This window comes from Miniopterus natalensis, chromosome 15 (genome assembly GCF_054644295.1).
Source record: "Miniopterus natalensis isolate mMinNat1 chromosome 15, mMinNat1.hap1, whole genome shotgun sequence".
Lineage (NCBI taxonomy): Eukaryota > Metazoa > Chordata > Mammalia > Chiroptera > Miniopteridae > Miniopterus > Miniopterus natalensis.
The window spans coordinates 41,032,532-41,054,944 of NC_142095.1; the positions used below are offsets into that span (position 1 = coordinate 41,032,532).

Sequence of the window (22,413 nt, forward strand, 5' to 3'; positions counted from 1 at the left end):
AGCCACTGTCTCTGGCCTTTTAGGTACGTGAACCACTAAGGTCCCTGCTCTGCCTAAGAAAGGAGGCGTTAGGTTCAGGATCCTGACGAAAGCCCCTGTCTCTGGCTTTTGTAGGAGAAACTTGCTGTCCCACGGCCTTAACTACCCAGGTCTTTCTCTTGCACCTGGATGTCCTGGTACCTCCTGGATTCAGACTTTGATGTCTGGATCTTGATCTTGAAACCTCCCCATAGACATCTCTCTTCCTAGGAAGCCCGGCAGCTTGGCTGTCAGACAGACCTGAGTTCAAATCCTGCTTCTGCCACCAGTGAGCTGAGTGACCCTGCCTGACCCTCGATTCCTCATCTTTATGGAGGGGATAAGCATAGCCTCACCTCTGGGAGTGCTGGGGGGTTGAATGAGAAGGTGCTGTAAGCACTTAGCCAGGTGCTGGCAGGCACAGAAGCTGTTAGGATTTTTGTTATTTGTGGCTCACCCACCCGGAGCAAAAGGAAGCATGTGGAAGGTGTGGGTTGGTCTCGAGGTCTCTCAATTAGTTAATGAATGAATGAATGAATGAATGAAACAATACACAGGAGCTCCTCCGGTACTTACATGTGGTCTTCGAAGCATATGGAGGGGCCCACGACGTTGGCAGCCCCACTGAAGATTTTAAATGCAAAGAAGTTGGCAGGGCAGGACTTACTGAGGTTACACTTGGTCTTCATGACCCCTGGGGAGGGAACAGGCCAGACTTGGTGGCAGCAGCTGTGTGTTGGGCCACCCCAGAATTCATTTTTGGGCTTCCTGTCCCAGCCCCAGCCCCAGCCCCAGCCCCAGCTCCAGCACAGTGCCCAACTCAATGCAGGCCCCTGTAAGTGCATGGGGAGTGATGAGTGTTAGTAATGTCAGTCATCGTGATGCAAAGATTCCCTTGAGAACCTTTCTCTGGGGCTACAACAGCTTTTTGAACTCCCTGTCCTCCAGAGAGGTCTCTGTTGACAATCTCCTGGGGCCCTAGCATGGTGGGTAGGAGTGTCTCTCACCAGTGGGCTCCCTTGGGCAAGTCTTCAACCTCCTCGCACCTCAACTTCCTTATCTGTAAAATGGGATAACTATGGCAGCTTCCCCACTGGGCTCTTGTGAGGAATAAATGCGCACAGGTTACTAATGACTGCTCTTCTTATTATCACCCAGTCATCACTCATTTGTTGAGCACCTACTGTGGGCTGGACCCTGGGATACAACAGGGAACAGGTAGGCAGTGTCGGGCCTCCCACTCAGTGCTTAGTACGGTCCTTGGGACCCACTGAGGACACAGTATGTGGCAGCTCTGATTATTGCAGCTGCTGTTAAGACCTGTGTCCTCTCCACACGGCCCTCACAGGGCTGACCCAGGAGGTCCACGAAAGAGGAGACATGTAAGATGAACCCCCAAACACAGCTGCTGAACCATTCGGTCTTTGTGGGCTCTTTGCAAGCTGGGACATCAGCTGTGCCCTCAGCCTGGCAGGTTCTAATTTATACTAATGGATGTTTTCAACACCCCCTGACAGTTGAGAAGGTAGCATTAGGGAGGACTGGTAAACATGAATTAGAGAAGATCTACCTGCAGAGGGAAAGTGGTAGTTGGGCAGCGCCTCCCTTCCAGCCCCTGGGCGGGTGTGGCTGAGCTGAGCCGGGCCACGCGGGCTCGGGGCAAACCCCCAGGCCTCAGAGACGTGGCATAGGCAGGGGGTCTGCTGTGTGCTGTGCGTGGGACAAGTGCTTTATATTTATTATCTTGTGAAACCATTTCAATAGCTCCTGTGCCTGGCACAAAGTAGGCACGCAGGACATAGTCATTCATTTGATGACCACTCAGAGCGTTGGGCCGAGGCCGGGAGGCGGGAGGGAGGATGTGTTAGGGATGAGTGGCGTCTCCAGGGCCCTTGCCAGTCTATAGGGAGCCCCTATAAGAATCAGGAAAAAGTGGCCCTCTGCGGGGACTGCCCACAGGTGCAGGGCTTGGCATGTCTGTGGCACTTCCAAGTGGGAAAAGGTGCCCCTTTTTAGGAGTGAATGCAGCCCATGCCAGGACACTCTGTTGGGTTTTGGTCCCCTTGGCTAAGTGGGCAGCCCTGGTGATCTGAGTGGATGGCTGTCCCAGGCTCTCTGTCCCTTCACCCTGAGTTCCAGCACACCCAACCAATGAGTGTATCCACGGCTCAGTAGGGACACGGTCACCAGAGAGTGAGGGCTGGGAGGAGAGATACCCTGAGGAGCTGTTCCAGAGAGCGTGGGTGTCCAGGCCCATGGCTCAGAGAGAGGGCTGGAGATGGGACAGGACCCTCCACAAGGGTCCCAGCCCCTGGCAGCAGGGCTGGCTGAGATGAGGCTGGGGAGGGGTCCACTTCTCTTATGAACCTCGGAGCCCCACCTCTGACCACGTGCCCCATCATGGAGACGCCTGTTTACTCTCAAGACCAGAGGGGCTCATCTATGCTGGAGGTGTGTTCCAGGCCTTGGGAACCACCCGAGAGTTTGCCCGGAGCCTAATCAACTGCAGCTAAGGCTGATAAACCCCATGTCAACAGGTCGGCTTAAACAGGCTTTTCCAGAATTGATTTTCTGACCATACAGCCTTCACAGTCAAGCTGAGGGATGAAGGAGATGACGCCCAGGAGTCTCAGCCACTGGGAGGCAGGGGATTTGCTCTCTGAGTTTGGGCTTCAGTGCCACCCCACCAGCGCCCAACCCTTGTGGGAGCCCAGGTGCTGTTGTTCAGGGCATGAAACTGAGTGCTGGGGATATGTGGCCAGGAAGCTTGGGCTGCTCCTCAGAAATCTGCTGTGCAACTCTCTAGGAATTTCCCTCTCTGCCTTCGGCAACTGTAAAAGGAGGCAGTTGGTGCAGATCAGGGGTGTCAAATAGGTTGCCTCTTAATGTCAATGATCTGCTATTAGAGGCCGCCTGTGGGCTTGGAGGGGAGGAGTGCTGGGGTTGGTGGGTGATGCCTACCATGGGAGTGGGCAAGGAGGCAGGCAGCATGTGTCCCTGCATGTGCCACCTTCCCAGCAGAGGACACCTGAGTGTCTGTTCAGCACCAAGATGCTGTGACTCTGTTTCCAATTCAGAGGATGACTCAGGAGGCTTCAGGTAGCTGGGGTTCGGGTGTAGGGTGAATGGTTTGTGTTCATTTTTACAGTAATTCCACAGTGCACCGGGCCTCCCAGGCCTTTGGATCAAGTGAAATCCCTTTCCTGGAGCTGCATTCCTGTTTGGTCACCATGTGTCAGGGGGAGGGGGAGGCATGGTGGTGTTGCCTCTTGGAAGGCTTTGGACTAGATGGGGAGGTTGACCCATTCCACCTTGGCCAAGAGAGTTCACCTCTCTGAGCCTCAGTTTCCTCATCTATGAAATGGGGATAATTACAGCACCTACATAGGACTGGTGAGGATTGCATGAGGTGCCTGTGAAGTTCTGAATACATTGTCCAGCACACATTAGGCACTCCGTTATTGTAACTATCATCATCATCATTACTATCTCTCCCTTCCACCTCCTCCGCACCTGGGGAGCTGGGTCCGTGCTGTTCAGACACCTGCAGTGCCCAGCTTTGGAGGTGTCAGCATTCCTGCCCTCCCAGTGCTCTCTCCACTCTCCACTCCTTACGTCCCTGACTCTGCAGTCAAGGTCTCCACTGGAGCCCCAGCATTCCTGCCTCTGGGCCTTTGCATAGGCTGTTCCTGCTTCCACAAGGAATAGCTGAAGAGTCACCTCCTCCCTGATGCCTTCCTTCCCTGACCCCATCCCATTGGCAAGGGTGGCCCTCCTGGAGCCCAGAACACTTTGCCCCACCACTCTTGGCACAGTTGGCACTTCTACCCCAACAAATAGTCAGCACCCCCTTCTGTCTTCCTCTGGGGCCCCTGTAGTGCCCCGCGTGGTACTGGTATGGTTCTTTGAAGTGGGAACCATGAGCCAATCGTAGGGTCATTGCCATGGTGATAACAAGCACCCCCCCCACCTTCATAGCTCCCAGTGGGTGGGGGGAGTTAGAGAGGGGGAGGCAGCGGTGCTGGGCCAAGTGTTGAGACAGGTGAGGCAGGGACAGGCACAGTCCAGACTGCAGAGGGAGGACTGAGGGAGGGGGACAACTGAGCTGTTCTTATCAGCCTGAGAAGGGTCATCGCCACGGGGCTCAGGGGCTTCAGAACACACATTGAGCTATGGGAGGAGAGAGCCAGACAGGTTCTGGAAAAGGAGATTTTTCTGGGACCTGCAGGGCTGGGACTGGAGACCCTGGGTCATCTCATTCTAAGGCAAAGTGGTGCAGGGGAGGTACTTACGGGTCTCCTTGGGCCTTTGACCTGTTGGAGAGAAGACCGAATCTGGTTAGAGAGAAGGGGCTTTGGGCCCTCCCTTCAGGATGGAGGTTGGGGGCTGGGGGCTAGAGAGTGGGAAGAAGGGAACTGAGAGTGGTGTCAGCCTGGCCGAGCAGAGTCCCCCTCCCATGGCAGGTGCTGAAATGAGCTAAAAGTCCCATCTCATCTGGGAGTCCTCCTCACTTGCTGCTGATACCCTTTCAAACACACACGCAAACACATACACAAATATACGCACATACAAGCATATACAAATATGAACACACATGTACACACACACAAAACATACATGCAAACACACACATATCTGCACACACATGCACAAACACAAGCATGTACATGTACATAGACACATGCAGATGCACTAACACATACAAAGGCACACGTGTCCACTCATGTACACATGAGCATGCAGACACACAGAAACACACGTAGATGACTCTCTCATGGTTAAAGAGAAGCGGGGCTCTGTTGTGAGACCCACCGGAGTTTGAGCCCTGCTCCTGGCTGTGTGACCGGGTGTGAGCTCCTTTGACTTCACAGGGGAGCCATCACGCCTGCTCTCGCAGTCTGTGAAGATCCAGTGGGGTCAAGCTGTGAGGGTCCAGCCCAGCACCTGGCACCTAGCTTCAGTGAAGGGCCGGAGGGCGTGGCTCATGCTGCTCAGCATGTGGGAGTGTCCCTTTCTGACTTCCCCCAGCACCGACTGTCCGCGCTGGGCCTTAGGGCCCGTGGTCACTTCCTGACTTCTCATGTGCACTGTATTCTGGTTATTTCTGGGGTTCCATGTTAAGTGTCCCACATACTGGCAGTGAGTCCTAGAGGGCAGGGCCCCCAGTGGCCACAGACATTCTTGGGGTGGGAACTTTCCTTTTTTGGGGGACCCTCACACTGAAACACTTTCTATTTGGTCATCAGGGGGCTGTTCATCCTGGAGTGCCCCTTCCCCCTGCCTCCAGGACTCCAGGAGTAGGATGGGACCCCTGCTGGAGCAGTCATAATATTGTATTCCCCTGGGACAGTCCTTCCCTGGGCTGATATATGCCTTGAGGGAGAGAGAAATGCTTCTTTCAGCTCAGCGAGAAGATGAGCATCTGGAGAGATGTAGCCATCACTCCTACCTTATAAAGCTACCCATGGAATGAGGTTAAGTGGCAGCAAGCAGAGCCCAAGGACATAGAGACTCTGGAGGCTTTGTGGGGGCCCCTAGATCTAGCCACACTTGAAGCCCAATATCTATGGACTCCCCAATTTTATGACACAAGACATTCCATTATATTTAAACTAGAATTGGGTTGGTCCCTCCCACCTGAAAGGACTCTGCCCAGTTTGCCAGGTAAATCAGTTCTTAATTTCCTGATTTCTATGCTATGGGCCCCTATGGTGGCTTGGGAAAGTCTATGAATAAATTAATTCCCAATTCTCTTGACACACTTAGTACCTCCTATTGTAACAGACTGCAAGTTATTAAATCATGAAATAAAATAGATTGGATTAGAAAGGAAACCAACTGTATATTAATATATAATAAAAATATTAGAAAATAAATGTGTACTCTAGTAATATTGCTTCTATATTATGCATTAACTACAAGGTGGGGTCTGTGCAACTAGGTTAGGAACCTCTGAAGTAAGTGAGTGTTACCTCTTCCGGGGCCCAAATTCTAGTGGGTTTTGATGGTCACTTTTCCCATTGGTACATTTCCTGCCGTTGTAAGGATTTCTAGAGACTCTGGATCATGTTAATGCACTCTCATTTTTGTATATTTTGTAATTAAGTCTGTCTCCCCAGCTCAGACCATGAGCTGGGGCCATGTGTTCCTCACTTCAGGGTCTGGGACCTAACACAGAGAAGTCGCTTGATGATTTTGGCTGGAGGTGTTGATTTATCAAACAACTTCTGGCGTCTCCTTTCAAACACTGTCTCCTCTCCCACCTCAGGCTGGGGCTCTCTCCTCTAGAGGACACTCCTGGTCTTCACTCTTGCCCTTAGCCTCCATCACTGACCTGGGCCCATCTCCTCCAAGGCCATCAGCACAGCCCAGTCAATCTCTGGTCTGTAAAAGCAGTGCCCCGGGCCTGGGGACATGGTGGCCACCATGCATCTGTATAAACCATCCTGACCTGGGTATGAGCCCTGGTTGACAAGTGGATGAGGTAAGGGACATCTTAGGCTCCACTGTGGGGAGTTTGTGTTAAAGACAGCATGACTGGCTTCTCACTGCTGTGAAGCTATGAGCTGACCTGGGCCACTATATGTTACTATGTTTGACTGTGTCACTGGAGGTGGTTCTTGGTCTTTGAAGAGGACAAGTTCAGAGGCATAAATCCCTCCCCTTTATCTCCTTCCTTTGACAGGATTTGGATCTGGGAGACTTGGGTTCCCATTCCTATTCTGACATCTACAAGGGGGAATTTGGAAGCTTCTCTTTTCTCAGACCACATGAGGTCATGCATGAGTCCACTCCACAGCCACAACATGGAGCACCCTATGGGGCATTTGTGTAGATTAAATGAGACCATGGGTGTAAAGCAGCTAGCATCCATCACTCATCCAACCCCCATCCATCACCCATCCATCATTCATCCATTACCCATCCATCACCCATCCATCATCCACCCCTCCATCCATCCATCTATTCACCCATCCAACCATCATTCATTCATCCGTGTATCACTCACCTATCCACCCATTTTTCTTTTATTTATTGAATGTTTACTGAGCATCTGCTCTGCACCAGGGGTTAGAGAGATGGATGTACACAAGGTAAACTTCCTGTCTTCAGGAAGTTTACATTCCAGAGGGTGGAGATAGACAACAACCAAGTAAACAAATAAATAAATGACATTGATGATAATGCTCTAAAGGAAATGGGCTGACATGAAAGAGGCTAAAGTGGGAGGAGGAGGGAGGAGCTATAGCTGGGTGGTAGGGGATGGCATATGAAGAGGTAACATTTGAACAGAGGCCTGAAGGCTAAGCGGAGCTGGCCAAAGGGAGATCTGCATGAAGAGGGCCCCAGGAGGAGGAAACAAGGTTGGAGGGAGGGATAGATGCTCAGCCCTTAGCCCTGGTCCACAGGCCCTGCCCCTTGCAGTGAGCTGCACTCACCTAGCCAGCGGGGCAGACGGATGGCTTTCCTGCTGATGTAGCTGTAGTTGTGGATTAAGATCAATGAGATAATCAGGACAAAGATGAAGGACAGGAAACGAAACAGTCTTGCAGAGCAAGGAGACACTGACATGAGCCCACAGCACCAGGCTACATCGCAAGGTCATGTAGCGAGACTCCGTGTGAGTCCTTGCCAGATCCCCAAGGGAGACCACGTCGCGAGACCCCACGTTGTAGGTCCACACCACGTCCATACTGTGGACCAGTCCAATGGGCCCACGAGGAGAGAGCAGTGTGAACCACATGATCATGAGAATGGTGAGATCACGCAGCAAAATGGTGGGCTGCATTCCCCCAAGTGGGACCACAGGGAGAGAAAGTTAGACCACACCTTCCTGGAGCCCTCCAGAGAGAAGCTCTAGGGGTGAGGCCTGGGAACACGCGGCAGGAGGGCAGGAGGTGGGCTCTGCTGCAGACAGCCCTGGAGCTGAGCCCTGCCACAGGGGTCGGGGAGGCCACGGCCAGTGCTCGGGGCAGCCATCCACCGCTGTGTGACCTTGGATGGGAGCTTGTCCTCTCTGACTTGAAGTCCCTCAGCCACAGAGTGGACGTGGTAACACCCTTGCCACTGAGCCCATGGCTTGCAGGCAGAAATGTGATAGTTGTCACCAGTAGGTGGCCTCCAGGGTGACTTGGGGAGTGGGGTTTGTCCCCTTACATTTGCCATCAACTCCCCTTGACAGCCAATCAAATAGCCATACACAGCTCTGTACAGGACACACACTGGACTTGCTGAGGTGGCCTCCCCTGTCTCACAGAAAGATTGCTGCCGGATGCCCTCCCATCAGTGGGGAAAACCCCGCACATGGGATGGATCACCCCGAGCTCCTGGTCCTGCTCTTTGCTCTCCATGAGGGTGAGAAGCGGGCTCCAACACGCCTCCCTGCTCAAGGACTCTGGTGGCTCTGCTGCCTTCCGAGTCTACTCTCACCATCAGGCAAGTTCCTTCACTCCTCGCCTGACCTCCCTCTCGGCATCTCCCTTCTCCTCAGCCCTGAATTCAGCTCTGTGGCCTTGTGCTGGTCTCAGGCTACGTGGGGTGGGCGAGAAGGCCCCCTGGATCCTGTGGGGTGGAGCGCGGGTGTGCGGGGGCCCTCATCTTTGAGGACACAGTGTGGGGTAGGCACCCAGGATTTCTCTTGGGGATCATATTACACACTCTCGTTTTGTGCCAGGCACCGTGCCAACAGCTTTTACATGCGTTATCTCAGTTCATCCTCACAGAAACCCTGTATTGGATCCTACTGATTATTCCTATTTTACAGACTAGAAAACTGAGGCTCAGAGAGGCAGTCACTTAGCTCATAAATGATAGACGTGGTATTTGAACCCAGGCCAGTAAGCTGACTTTGTGACTTGTGCTCTTAACTCCCTCACAGCTGTTTTGGAATGTCAGTGACTTGTGCTCATTTCCTATTTGGTGCCTCAGTTGCTCTATCTGTACAAAGGAGGTACAGCCTGAAGGTGTAGACTGGAAGGCAAAGGCTTCTTCCTCATGCTCAGCCCTATGGCATGAGGATCCTAGTAGAGCCTTCCTTGAAGCAAATATTTTGCCCCTAATTTCCAACCAGGGTCAGGTGTTTCTGAGATTAGGACTCCCCATGTTCCTAGCCAGGTTGGGGTCCCTGCACCAAAGTTTTCCTAGCCCTTCAGCCTAGAGGCAAAGTCACCTCTCCCACTCCTCCAGGCTCACCCTGGATTGGCTTCCTCCTGTGATTCTGGCCTGACCACTTGAGAAAGATACAGCTAAATGACCTCCGAGTCCAGAACAGCAGACACTGCTGACAGAAAATGGTTCCCAAACCAATCTCGGACCTCAACCTTGAGCCCTAGAATCCTAGAGCCCTACCTGATACTCTCATCCTGTCCAGGTGAGGAGTGGCTTGGGCTCAGCAGTAGCCTGTGGAGAGAAGAAATCAAATTGGAAACTGGTGTCTGGGGTCTGAGCGTGAACAAGACTGAAGATTAGGGACGGGTGTCTCTAACTGAGGTCACCGTCCTTTCAGAGGTTCCTCACCATCTGCCATATGAACAGAGGAGCAGTTTTCTTTTTTCCCCTCTCTGCCTCCACCTCTCCTTCACTGGAATTTTATATTGAACATGTCTTTTTCACATGTAGAGATTAGAAAGTAGAGTAAGGTGCAGTGTGTCAGCCACAGTCTCTTGGAGAATTGATTTCCGCATCCATCTCCATCCATCCATCCATCCATCCATCCACTCACCACTTATCCATCCATCCATCCATCCATCCATCCATCCATCCATCCATCCATCCACCCACCCACCCACCCACCCACCCACTTGTCCATCCATCCATCCATCCATCCATCCATCCATCCATCCATCCATCCATCCATCCATCCATCCATCCGACTATCCATCCAGTCACCGAGAGACACTGAACTAGCTAGCCCCATGGAAACCATCGGGGACCAGGACTTAGGAGATCTTTGCTGATGTAGCAAAATGAAGAGCAATCAGGACCCGAGTTACAGGTGAGTTTGTGCTGGGCGCCGTATATGCATTATCTGCTTTACTCCTTACCCCACCCCCGCATTTTTGGGGTGAGTAACTAACACTCACCATCATTAAACTCAAGGTTACTCAGCTCGCAAGTGTCAGAGTCAGAATCTGGATGCCGGTCTCTGGCTGCCCAGTCCCCAAAGGGTCCCACTGCCCCTGCTTTGTGTCAGAGGATAGTTGAAATCCCGGGCAGGGGATGATCATCCTTGGGCCCACCTCTCCCCTGTGCCAAGCCCCAGAGGCTAGGCAGTTACCAGTGATCGGGCAGCTTTGAAAACCCCAGCAGGGCTCTGGAGATGCTGGGGAGCAGACGGGGCCTGAAGATAACTGTCCCAGGTCTCAGATCCCACAGCCAGATGAGGGCTTCTGATGGCCTCTGAGGGCAGTGACTTGCTCCCACTACTCTTCCCACCCCCCACCCATCCTGGAATCTTCTTTACCCCAAGAATCTATCTCAACAGACATAGTGTCCAAAGCCCAACCGCCAAGGATCCAGATATGAGCCAGGGGCCTTGGGATTGAGGTGGCTGGGCTGGGTCTGTCCTTGATATTAAACAACAGCAGTAGCAAAGGCAAATCCATATCCCCTCTTGAGAATTATAGAAAATCCTCCACTGTCCTGGCCCTACCGGTCTAGGGCCTTCTAGGTGAGAAAGCTGAGCTGTGACCTGGCCCCACCCATGGAGATTTTGTAAAAGTTAACTTCCTGAAATTCAAGTGACCAACTTTTTTATTTCCATAAAAATATATTATGCTCTTGAATGTCCTTGGGGTGACCTCTATAGTTGAGGAGCCCAGGCGCCTGGATGAGGCCTGAAGGACATTGTGTGGGGTCCCCTGTGCGGGGACTATTTAGGATAGCTGGGGGCGGGCAGGATGGAAGGACATGGACAGGTTCAGAGAGAAGGGAGAGGGGGGTAGACAGACGAATGGACAGACGTGGGTATCCCCAGGGGGTATGCACAGGGACAGAGACTAGAGACACAGATGAGGAGAGGGGGGAGGGGGAGGTGGAGAGAGAGGGGCAGAAAGAGAGAAAGCACAAGGCAGAAGAGACAGGGACAAGGAGGACAGAGGGAAAACGAAATGTAACCTGTGGACAGAGAAAGGGAAGAGACAGAGGGTGGGGCGCATACCGGGGCAGGGAGCTAGTGTCTCGCTGCCATGCCCCTGCCAAGCAGGGACTCTGGCTTCAGAGCAGGGGCAGGGGAGGGACAGGGGCAGTGAGGGCTCTCCCAGCCCAGTGTCCCTCCTGGTGAGTCCCCGACCATCCACTCAGCACTTGCAGAGCTCTCTGCTCCCCCGAGTCCCCGAATGGCTCACCTTGCCAGCCCGTAGGAGCTCTGGAGTTGAAGCCCAGGACTGGTCTGCTGGGGGTGGGGAGGGAGGGAGGATGGCCCCTGGGACAGGCATGCAGGCCGGGTGGGACAAGAATTCTCTCTGCAGCCACCCAAACTCCAAACAGTTTCTTTCCTCCTTGTTTCTGCTGAGATGTCCCAACCTGTTATTCAGGTTAGGAAGGTCTGGGGCAAGGGCACAGGGAGAGACGTCCTCCTGCCCTCCCTGTGTGGTTGCTTGATGGGCCAATCAGAGTTTTTCCTTGGATGGGTTTATGGAAACTGGGGGAGAGGCTGTTTTCCCCTGATGATGCTAAGCTAGACGTCAGTAAGTCCGGGGCTGCTGAAGCCTCTTTCCCAGCCATTACAGCACATCGCCTCCTGTTGCAGACAAGTCCCACCAGAAGATGCAAATGCAAGGGCTTGAGCAGTGGGGCCTGTGGATGTGGCTTTGGTTCCAAAAGAATCGGGCAGCACAAGGTCCGTGATGCTGGGAAAGAGGACGGGCTTCGTGATCAGACAGGCCTGAGCTTGCCACTTACTAGTTGTGTGTTTTGGGCCTTGGCTCCCTCTTTTGTAAAATGAGGGTGATGCTATTCACCTGTTCTGAAAGGGGCGTGCGGCAGGGAGGCCACCTGTCTAGATGGGGCTTGCTGGCCTGCTGACATCCGCCTGGCTCCTCCCTGCTGGCAGCCCCGCCACCTGCTGCTTTCTGCTAGTGCACCTCCATGGCAGGTTCCCACACGGATGTTTGTTCTCTCTGCAGAACCAAAATGCCATCACTGTAGCTTGCTACCTGGTTGCTTGTGACATTTCTTAATGACCCCATAGGAGCTGGGACACCAGCTTCCTTCTGTTTCCTGGAGCCCCCTGTACAAAGGGGCCTTCCAGGTCAACCATGACCTGCCCCAGAATCAAGCTGGGTGGGGAGAGGGTTACTCTCTCTCTAGGCTGGGAGGGTTGAGGGGACCACCTTGGTGGAGAAATAAGTGGGTATTTCCCTGCTTAAATCTGGTCTGTGCATCCCATTGCTCTCAGGATAAAGGCCCAAGTACTTCACGTGGCTTATGAGGCCCTGCAAGATCTGACCCCGAATGAGGGTGACCTTGCCAACCTCATTACCTGCTACCCCTACTCCACACTTGCTCTAGCACCCAGAACTGCCCTGAGGGAGGCTCTCCCCCTCTCCAGCTTGGCACGTGCTCTTCTCTCCACTTGGACTGCCCTTCCCTGCCTCCTTCCCTTGGGCATTTCTCCCTTGTCTGCCGGTCCTTACCCAGCATGCCTTTGCTGTTGGAAAGACAACACTCCAAAGCTGTTTCCTAGCTCATCTTGAGGATCCAGGGTCAGCACTAGCCCCAAGTCCCAGGTAAAATGGAAACTGAGCTCTGTGAACAAGCTCTGCACTTTTCCCAACATGGGCATTAGCCAGAGGTTCCACCTGATGTTACCAGGTCATTTCTAAGGGGCCAGAGAGTTCAGAGAAAGGGTTGCAAGTGGCAACAGCTGCAGCTTTATGGCTGGGCATTCACTAGCTTTAGTCCTTCAGTTTTTCCAGCACCTGCTGGCAGCCAGCTTTCCTCCTCTCTGACCCAGGCACACCTCAAATTACTGCCCAAATTCCAGAAAGCAGGAAGAGCCCATTTAGATACACCTGGGAGAAGAAATGGCAAACACATGGCATGCGTGCTGTGTCTTGGTCCCCATGTGCCCGTGGAGGAGGCTGAGGCCTGAAGAGGGGCAGTCACATGCTCAGGGTCTCACAGCTGTTCAGACAGAGCTGGGGCACACACCATCCACCGCAGGCAGCAGGTCCCAGGCTCGCCCTCGCCCATCACATCCCAACAAGGAAGGGGATGGGCGCGAGGGAGTTCTGCGTGCCCAGGAAAAAGCTTGATTGACTCTAGAAAAAAGGAGTCTTTCAATTGGAGCTCAAAGGATGAGCCTGCACTGAGAAACTGTCCTGACCTCAAGGATGCTGATTAAATACCACTGAGAGCTTGAGTTCTGCTTCATTTAGAACTTGAACATTCGGGGCAGGATGGCAAATATGGCATCTGTGCGGCCACTCTGCGGCCCCAGCCATGCCAGACCCCACGAAGCAAGCAGAGCACTTTTTTGGCAGAGAACAGAAGAGGGTGCAGGTTCTTTCCCAGGATATTTGTCATCCAAGGAGTGGGGCCTTCTCTGTGTGGAGCACAAGGCCAGTGGGTTGGAAATGGGTCCTCCCCATAGCAGCAGCCTCCATGAACCAGAGGAAACACAGTAGATGTGGCTGAGGCCTCCTTCTCCCCACAGACAAGCCTGAGATGTCACAGGGGTCACACCCTGAGCAGCACTGAGCCCTTCGAGTCTGCTTGGACAGGAGTTATTTGGGGATCTCTATGACATCTTAAAAAAAAATCCTACTTAATTATTCATCCTACAATATTTCCTGAGAATCTCCTCTGAGCAATCACTATGCTGGGGTGAGGGCTGGGGCAGGGAACCAAGGTTCACCCCTACTAGAAACACAGTGTAAATGGCCATGGTGCAGCAGGATAGGTGCTCTAGGAGGGGTTCCTTCAGGGGACCTCCTGGCCTGGGGGCTATCAGAGAAGACTTCCTGGAGGAAGTGACATCTAGGGAGATGACGTTCTCCTGGAAGGTGTTCCAGGAAGAGGAAACAGTATGTGTGGAGGCTCAGAGGAGAGAGAGAATGTGGTACTGTGATGGTAGAGTACAGAGTGAATTATTAGGGTCTTAAGGACTGGGGGAATGGCCTTGGGCTTTGTTCTGAGGGCGATGAGGGGGCGCAGGAAGAATTAAACAGGGTCAGCGTGGAGGCAGCTCTTCCCCCAAGAAGCCTTCTCTGAACCCTGGCTCCTGGCCCTTCCCTGGCACTCCAGTGATCCTCCCATTAAGGAACCCCGTCGTTCCCTGGTCAGCCCTGACTTGGGGGCTGGCCTCCCTTCCAGGCAGCGGCTCTCAAGTGCCCTCCTCACCCACATCCCTGGTGCCGACACCAAGGCACACAGCAGATGTGCAGTAAGTGTTGTCAGGACGGAGAGGCTTTCTGCTTGGAAAAGAAAATAAGTGAAGAAAAACAGACAAAACAGGAGCTGCTCTGGTATCTAAATAGCTACAGTACTTCCTTTTTACCTCAGGCCTAACATTTGCCTCCAAAGCTGAACTCTGTCCAGAGGATCTGTTTAGACATTAGGCTCCAACTCCTTCCTCTGGAAATTCCAGCTCAGGCCATTTTTCTCACCATCCCTGGAAATTCTGTGGATTAAAATGTCACCAAAGGCAGGGGGCACTATCTGGTTTCCCACTGGCTTCTTTCTGTTCCTCCGTGCATGGCAGGGAGTCATTGCACAGGAGAGTGGGGGTGGAAACTGCAGAGTTTTTTCTGTCCTGAGTTTACAGCCATCGGAGCCCAGGCCTGTGTCCGGCCCTTTATGTAAACTCCCAGTATTTATAGGCAGTGATTAATCATGTCCCCAATACAGAGGGAGATAAACTGAATAAACCTATAAACAATAGGCTACTGGCTCCAACAGTTTGTCCCAGTGACATTTATTTCAGAAGGAAATAAGCCCATTATTTCCATTATGCCCTGTTTTAATTTTATTTATTGGTTTTCATGGTTTTCTCCAGCTCCGGCCAGCAGCAGAATTTTTGGCCACACAGGGCCACACAGCAGGAGACGCAGGAAAATGTGAAGAGACAGGATTCTCAGGGCTCCTGCCCACCAAGTTCCTGAAATGTTCTCCAGACTAAGACAACAGGCACTGGGGTGAGACCCTGCCTTCTTTTAACTAACTTAATCCTACAGCAGCTCAGTGAGGAGTTTGGGGAAACTGAGGCACAGAGTCAGAGGAAGAAACGGTCTCAGAGACCAACCTAGGCAGAGACGAACCCAGGAGCCCACGTTCTCAACCACGCTCTGTTCTACTTCTCTGGACCAGGGCTCAAAAGTTTTCTAGAAAGGACCAGAGAGGAGATGCTTTGGGTTTTGTGAGCAGTATGTTCTCAGTCACGACTACTCAGCTCTGCCATTGTAACAGGAAAGCAGCTGTGGACAGTATGGAAATGAAAGAATGTGTCTGTGTTCTAATAAAACTTTATCAAAACAGGTGGAGGGCTGGATTTGGTTGTGGCCCGTAGTTTGCGGACCCCAACTCCAGGTGCGGCCCCTCTTAGCCTAAGGTGGACATGAGCCCTGCTCCCTTTGCCGGGCTTCAGCCTGAGCCTGCCTGGGTTGGGCGGAGCGGGAAGGCTCCCAAGGGATTAGAGCTCCTAGTATTCTGCCCCTCGGCCCTCCCTGCACCCCTGCCTCCTCGCAGGGAGGCTCCACCAGGCCCCTGCTCGCTCTGCAGGGCCCAGCGTCCTGCTCTCGGTGTCCACGTGGGTTTTCAGGGCCGACTTTGCCCCCAGTGCACCTGACTAGATTATCGCCTGCAGGTGCTGCAGTGCCCAGCCCCCGGGAAGCCCCCAGTGAGTGGCAGCTCGAGCCATATTTGCACCTTTGGGTTTGCAGAGGTTCCTCTGGCTTGGGAACTGCAAGTCCGTATAATATTAAGACTGTTAAGAGTGGGAGCTTCAGAGCACCATCTGGGTGCTGCCATCTGTCTGCGGACATAATCCTCTCTCAGCCTCAGTTTCCTCGTCTGTACACGGCCATCACAATCTTGAATTTAGTGAAGATTAAGTGAGAGAATGTACCCAAGGAATACGGCGTGGAGGAAGTGCTCCTGGCAGTTAAGCGAGCAGCTCCTTGCTCTCTCCCTGGGGATGTCCCCTGTGCCCTCCATTCTCCCTCTCACGGAGGCAGAGGTCTGTCTGTCCAGGGTGAGAGAAACTGCGCTCGGATGGGGAGGGGCTTCTCCAGGCTCTGACGGGGCAGCAGGTTGTCTGGCCAAACGTGCGGCCTGTTCCCCTCCAGCACTGGGGTGGGAGGGGGAGCGAGGGTGGGATGATCCCGGGCTGCTGGGCATCTTCGGGTTTGTGCCTCTTTGCTGAGCGCCTGACTGACTGTGGGTCCCCACAGAGGACCGGCTGGATCAGGGAAGGGCTGCCTGGAGCATCTGGGTCGCCCCTGACCGCCGCAGGCCCGCTGTTGGCCCGCCTGAGTCACCTCAGCTGGGCGAGCATGAGGCATTCACCTCGGACCCAGTGGGTAATTTTGCGCCTTCCCACGGAGGCAGCTGGGTCGAGGCTGCCTTGACTAACCCAGGCGGGGCCTTGGGAAGGCACTGGGAGATAAATCTTCCCCGGGAGGTGTGGGATCCAGAGATCTCGGAAGGAGAAAGAATCTTACTAATAATCATAATAATGATTCTAACAAGTGTTATGGTAGTTAGTCTGCCCATTTTGAAGCCTGTGTCATTTCATTCAATCTTCCCAGCAGTCTTGGGAGGCAGGTTATTTTCTTAACTGCACTTTACCCATGAGGAAATTGGGGCTTAGAGAGGTGACCTGCCCAAGTAGAAAGTGACTCACACTAGTAGGATGGTGTGTGCAGTGGCGATGAAGTAGCTCTGGTGGGTATCGATTACTTCGGTTGTCTGTCCAGCATCCACTCTCCCTTCTTCCAATGATTGACCTCATACCATTGTGCAGTTGGGCAGGGCTGGCCCCATTCTGGCTCCAGGGGTGGCCACATGGCCCAGGCCTGCCTGATGAGTGGGTTCCATCTCTTGGTCACAGGGGGCCTGCCCTGTGGGACTCCGCCTGGCCTGGGCCTACTGACCCTTACACAGGCTGGCCGCTGCCCACTGGAAGCCTTGCTAGGCCTGCCCAGCCCAACACATGTTGGCAAACCATGGCTTCAAGCATCCCCCCACCCCTTGGCCCAAGGAAGGGCCCCTTCATCTGTAGGCTCCCAAATTTTTATTGGAACAGAGTTGCTGGCTCTGTATGTAAACATGGAGTTGGGCTCAGAAAGAGGCTTGTGAAGGATGACCATAGGACAGAACCCAAGTAGCAGCTGCTCCTCCTCGGATGAGACCAGCCTGGCTTCAGAATCTTGTCTTTCTAACAGATGGACAGACTGGAGCAAACCCTGGGCAAAGCCCAACTCTTCCCCACAGCTGTGCTTGGCCTGGGGGCGACCACCCTGCTACCTCACCTCCCACCACCAGTTCCTGCCTTCTCTGTGCAGAACTGCCCCTCCTGCCCCCCCCCCCCCGCTTCTCTTAGATTCTGCTGTGCCCAAATGCTTACCCACCCTGCCCTCCTACCCCTGCTAGCATTCCTTTGCAACTTTAACCTCAGAGAAGTCTCTCCCGATTCCCGGGCTACTTCCTTTACAGCACATGGCAAAACTGTTTTGAAACGACTATCTGTACAAGTTGCTTTTTTACTTTCTGGCTAGGACCATGTCTGCTTTGCTATCCTGTCTTGTTAATCATTGAATCCTTGTTTATCTGACATGCAGGCTAAATTGCTCATTGAAGGAATCATCTGGAAAGATACTCCTGCGCCGCTCTCTTCCAGCCGTGGATGTAGAATCAGCTACATCATGGAGGCAGTGCTGCGTGGTGGTGGGAACACACTGCCCGGGCAGGCTGTTTAATCTCTCAGTGCCTCGGTTTCCCACCTGCAAGATGGGAGTAGTAACAGTGCCTTCCTCATGCAGGTGATGTGAAGATTAAATGTGTTGTTATATAGAGAGTACTTAGCACAGAGCCTGGCACATAGTCGGTGCTGTTGCATGTGTCTTGGTGGTTATTAATCTAGATGCCAGGCAGTGAGAACTACAGCGAATAATAGGGGACATCCAGGTGATCACTCCCATTTTAAGGATGAGAAAATCCAGTCTTAATCAAAGGAACGGTCAGTCTGACATTACATGGCTAGAAAACCTCTCAAGACCATGCACCTATGTTGTAACCTTTTAGACCATTATTTTTTGAGAAAAATGAGAGTTGGGGCCAAAGAACAACATTCTTTCCCTCTTCATTCATTCTTCAGATTTTTGTGTGGCTCGTAGTTGGACTGTCAAAGGTGTTTTATGAATGACCAGATGAGTGAATGAATGAAGAAATATCAAGAGGCCTCTATGGTTAAGGAAAAATGCCTGCCCTGTGAGTTATCAAACCCCAGGCTTTCACACCCCGCCTCTTTCTGGTGCCCTTGGCAGGCACAGCTAATTACTCACGGCATACCTTTGCTCTAAGTCAGAGCCGGCCTCGAATCCTTATCATGGTCCCCCTTTAACTGATCAGAATTGGCCCCTCAGATAGAATCTGCCTGCCTTCCTCGGCCTGATCTCAGAAATCTGTTTCACATGCCGTTTCCTTCCATCTTTCTCGGGCGCTTTCACTTCTTATTTTCTTTCCACCCCACCTTCCTTTTCTTTTCTCTCAAAAATGTGCACCCAGCAGTACTGCCCTTTGCATCCTGGTAGGAACATACCTGAGGGCTCAAGGATCCCACTTCCCCGCTGCGGTGGAGAAGGCGAGAGGGCCCGGCTGGGGCCTCAGGTCCGAGCCAGCCAACCACCGCCCTGGTAAGAGGGTCTGGCCTCCTGGTCTCAGAGGGGCTGGGCCTCCCAGGCGGGCCCTGTCGGTGCCGCAGGCCCAGAGCAGGCGGAGCGGCTCATGGATCACCTGGGGTGGCCAACTGCTCCTGGCCCTGCCCAGACTCTGCCCTCCTTCCCAGAGGCCTGCCATAAACTCTCCCTGCCCTGTGAAAAAGCCTCACCAGGAAGGAGGAAGTTAGTGTAAGGGCTCAAAGGCAGGAAATGGGTATAAAGTCCTGCCCTGTGAGGAGCCCCTGGGAGCCCTGGCCGGGGTCCAGGCTGTGAGCGTCCCTTCCCCAGAGTTCTCTAGGCCCTGGCGGAGGAGGTGAGGCTGGGAATCGGAGCAACTTAATAAGGAACCATCTACTACTATCGCTGCCTGAAAACACCACACAAAGCACCGCCCCCCTCCAAACCAAGCCCGTGCTGACAACCTCCCCTGGCCCTGGGGACACAGTGGGGGTGGGGGTGGAGTTAGGGTTCGTGAAGGTGCTGTCACTTGGTCTGAGGCCCTGGCTCAGGGTGGAGGCTGCTGGAGAAAGCAGGGAGGAGGTGAGCCTGGGGCAGGGCTGCGGACAGACTGTGGGTTGGGGTGGGGCAGCAAAGGAGGGGGGTTCAAGGGCCACTGGAGAGAGTGAGAGTGAGCTTGGGTGAGAAAAGCCCCCCCCCCCATCAGAAGTGAGAAAAATAGAGAAAGTGGTCTGGGGGAGATTCTGCATCCAGTTTGGGGCATGTGGAGTTAGGAGTTACAGCTGGAGGACAAGCAGGGAAGGACCAGCGCCGGGTGGAAGTTCAGTGCACCGGTGGGTGCAGTGTTTAATGCCCCTCTCCCTAGGGCTCCAGGTGCATTTAGAGGGGCTCAGTGTCCCCCACTCCCCATTCAACCCCCCACCCAGGGCTTGTCCCTACTCATGATTCTTGTTCCTGAGGTCCATGCCCCTTAGGAGGAGTGCTTTCCCAGGAGGCACCATGTTCCCCAGGGGCTCGTGCGGCCTTTCTTGCATGTTTGCCGACAGGGGATGCTTCTGTACTTGGCGATTTCTACCCTGACTGCTTCCAGAAAGGCTGTGCAGCCTGCTTGAAATGACCATCCAGGGACAGGAGGTCAAAGAGCTGCTCAGGAAATAAAGACCAGTACCTGGGAGCTGGAGGGGGGATGAGGGTCCTGGGGACTAAGGTGGCCCCCAGGCCTGTGTTCTGGCTGCCCAGCTGGTCCCTGGGGAGGGGAAGTGGACACCCTGGGGGAACATCCAGGACAGGCCATGCTTTCCTGCGTCATGACTGGTTTGGGGCCTGGTTTTGTGTATGTTCCCCTCCCCTCCCCTCCCCTCCCCTCCCCTCCCCTCCCCTCCCCTCCCCTCCCCTCCCCTCCCCTCCCCTCCCTCCCCTCCCCTCCCCAGCCTGGACTTTCTGCTCTGGGCCGGTGCTTCTTGTTCAGATCTGACCTCCACCTTCACCTCCTCAGGGAGGCCTCCACCCCTGCTGTTTAAAGTAAACAAGCAATTGAATCATTGAATTAAAATCCAGATAAGTCCTGTGAAGGAACACATGACAGCGAATAGCTGGAGAACTTCCTCCTTTCAGCAGAGGGCTAGGGAAGCCTATTCAGAGGAGGGAGCTTTGGGGCTCTGTGGCTCTGCTGGTTTCCTGTCTGTGTGGTAACAAATAGTGACTTTAAACAATGCAAGTGTATTATCTCACAGTTCTGTAGGTCAAAGGTCTGACACAGGTCTCAGGGGACTAAAATCCAGGTATTGGCAGGTCTGCATTTATTCTGGAGGCTCCAGGGGAGGATGTTTCCTGGCCTTTTCAGCTTCAGGAGGCCTCCCACATTCCCTGGCTCATGGCCCCTCCTCCATATTCAAAGCCAGCCATGTTGCATGCCTATGGCCTTCTTCTATCTTCACATCTACCTCTCTCTTCACAGGTCATGAGAACCCCCTAAATGCTCCAAGACACTCTCCTTGTCTTAAAGTCAGCAGATTAGCAACCTTAATTTCACCTACAGCCTTAATTCCCTTTAGCAGTGTAATTAATATTACACATTCACAGGGTCTGGGTTTTAGGACTTAGGCATCTTTGAGGGCCATTATTCTGCAAATTACAAATGCAATTCTGTTTTATTTTCTGAAATGTCATTTCAGAAGTGTCTGTTTTATTTTCTGAATTGACATTTCCTGAATATTGGTTCATTTGCTACCTGTCTCGCTCTACTGGAAAGTGAATCCCATGAGGGCAGAGGCCTTGATGGTGCTGCTCACTAGAACAGTGCCTGGGACTTAACTCAGCAGGTAATCAATTATGGTTTGCTGAATGAATGAATGAAAGCGTGCTGGCTCATTTCTGCTTTGGTCAATACAGACAGCACTAGTCTGAGAGCCAGGAGCTGTGACCCCCACTCTACCCTGAGCAGTTGTGTGACCTGCGTCTCAGGCATCCTCACAATAGCCCTGGGGGGAAAGGAAGGCCCAGGGCAGTCTCTCTGAAGGCTTCAGTCTCGGAGAAGCTAATTACCATTGTGAAATCATCCCTTGGTTTTCCTTGATAAGGTTAAGCCCTCACAGAAGCACAACCTGAGCAGGCCTCCCAGGGGACATTCTCCCCAGTATTCACTCAGATGGGAACCCATGGGTCTTGGCATGGGCGCTGGCTCCTATGTGCATCAGGGGCTCCCTACCACCCAGCCTGCTATGCAAGTGGAGAACATGGGACCCATAGTAGATGCTCAATGACTGTGATTTTGACTCTCCCTGTGAAAGGGGCCAGGATGCCTTCTCTTCTCTCTCAGATGGTAACACTGAAAGAGTGGGGATCAGTGTCAAGTCCAGTTTGGCAGGAGGTCTTGAAAGTGCAGTTATTGGTGTCTGACAGTAAATTTATTTCCTTGGGGAGTGTTGGTGCCAAAGGATGGCCCAGCACCCAGTAGGTGGTGGGAATGTGAGGGGGGGAGATGTTGATCATGCTCTGTTGACCGTGATTGTTAGCTATAGTTATAAGAAATATTAATCATGTTCTATTAACTGTGATTGCTCTGTTCTAATTAGAAAAAGTACTTTCTAATCTGCCTGGGAATTGTACGCCTGGGACATGGGAATTACCTTTGGAATGCTCCTTTTCTGAGAGCTGCCTATCATCATGGAAAGATTACCAACCTTGTTCCTGAAACAATGGAATCCCGGAGGAACCTGCCCTTTGCAACCCCCAGCCCACATTGCTTGTAACCTGGCCCCGAGGCACCCACCCTGGAGTCCCTGAGACGCCTGCCCTTTGCGACCCCCAGCCCACCTTGCCTACTCCCCATGCCTGTAATTCCTACTTTCCCCTGTAATCTTTGTCCTTCTACCCAATATAAGCAGCTGGTTTACGAGGGGTGGCAGAGTAGATTTTTGTGGATGATCATTACTGCTCTCCCAATTTGCTGGCAATATTAGAATAAAAGTTCATATGTGATTTAACCCTGTCTCTGCTGTGGTGACAGGCAGCCCGGACCCATTGTTGTCTGGTTTCAGGAATGGTCACCTTCCCCTCC

At 53.0% G+C, this 22,413-nt stretch overlaps 1 protein-coding gene across 1 annotated transcript in view; it reads right to left on the reverse strand.

Annotated features, from left to right (window-relative positions):
- FAM3D (FAM3 metabolism regulating signaling molecule D) overlaps positions 1-22,413 on the reverse strand; it is a 55,811-nt gene that overhangs the window by 11,285 nt on the left and 22,113 nt on the right. Inside the window, exons 2-3 of the mRNA XM_087825137.1 lie at positions 7,612-7,801; positions 595-712 (exon numbers count right to left, since the gene is read on the reverse strand). Coding sequence (XP_087681263.1) covers positions 595-712; positions 7,612-7,801 — 308 coding nt within the window. The remainder of the gene's footprint in view (positions 1-594; positions 713-7,611; positions 7,802-22,413) is intronic.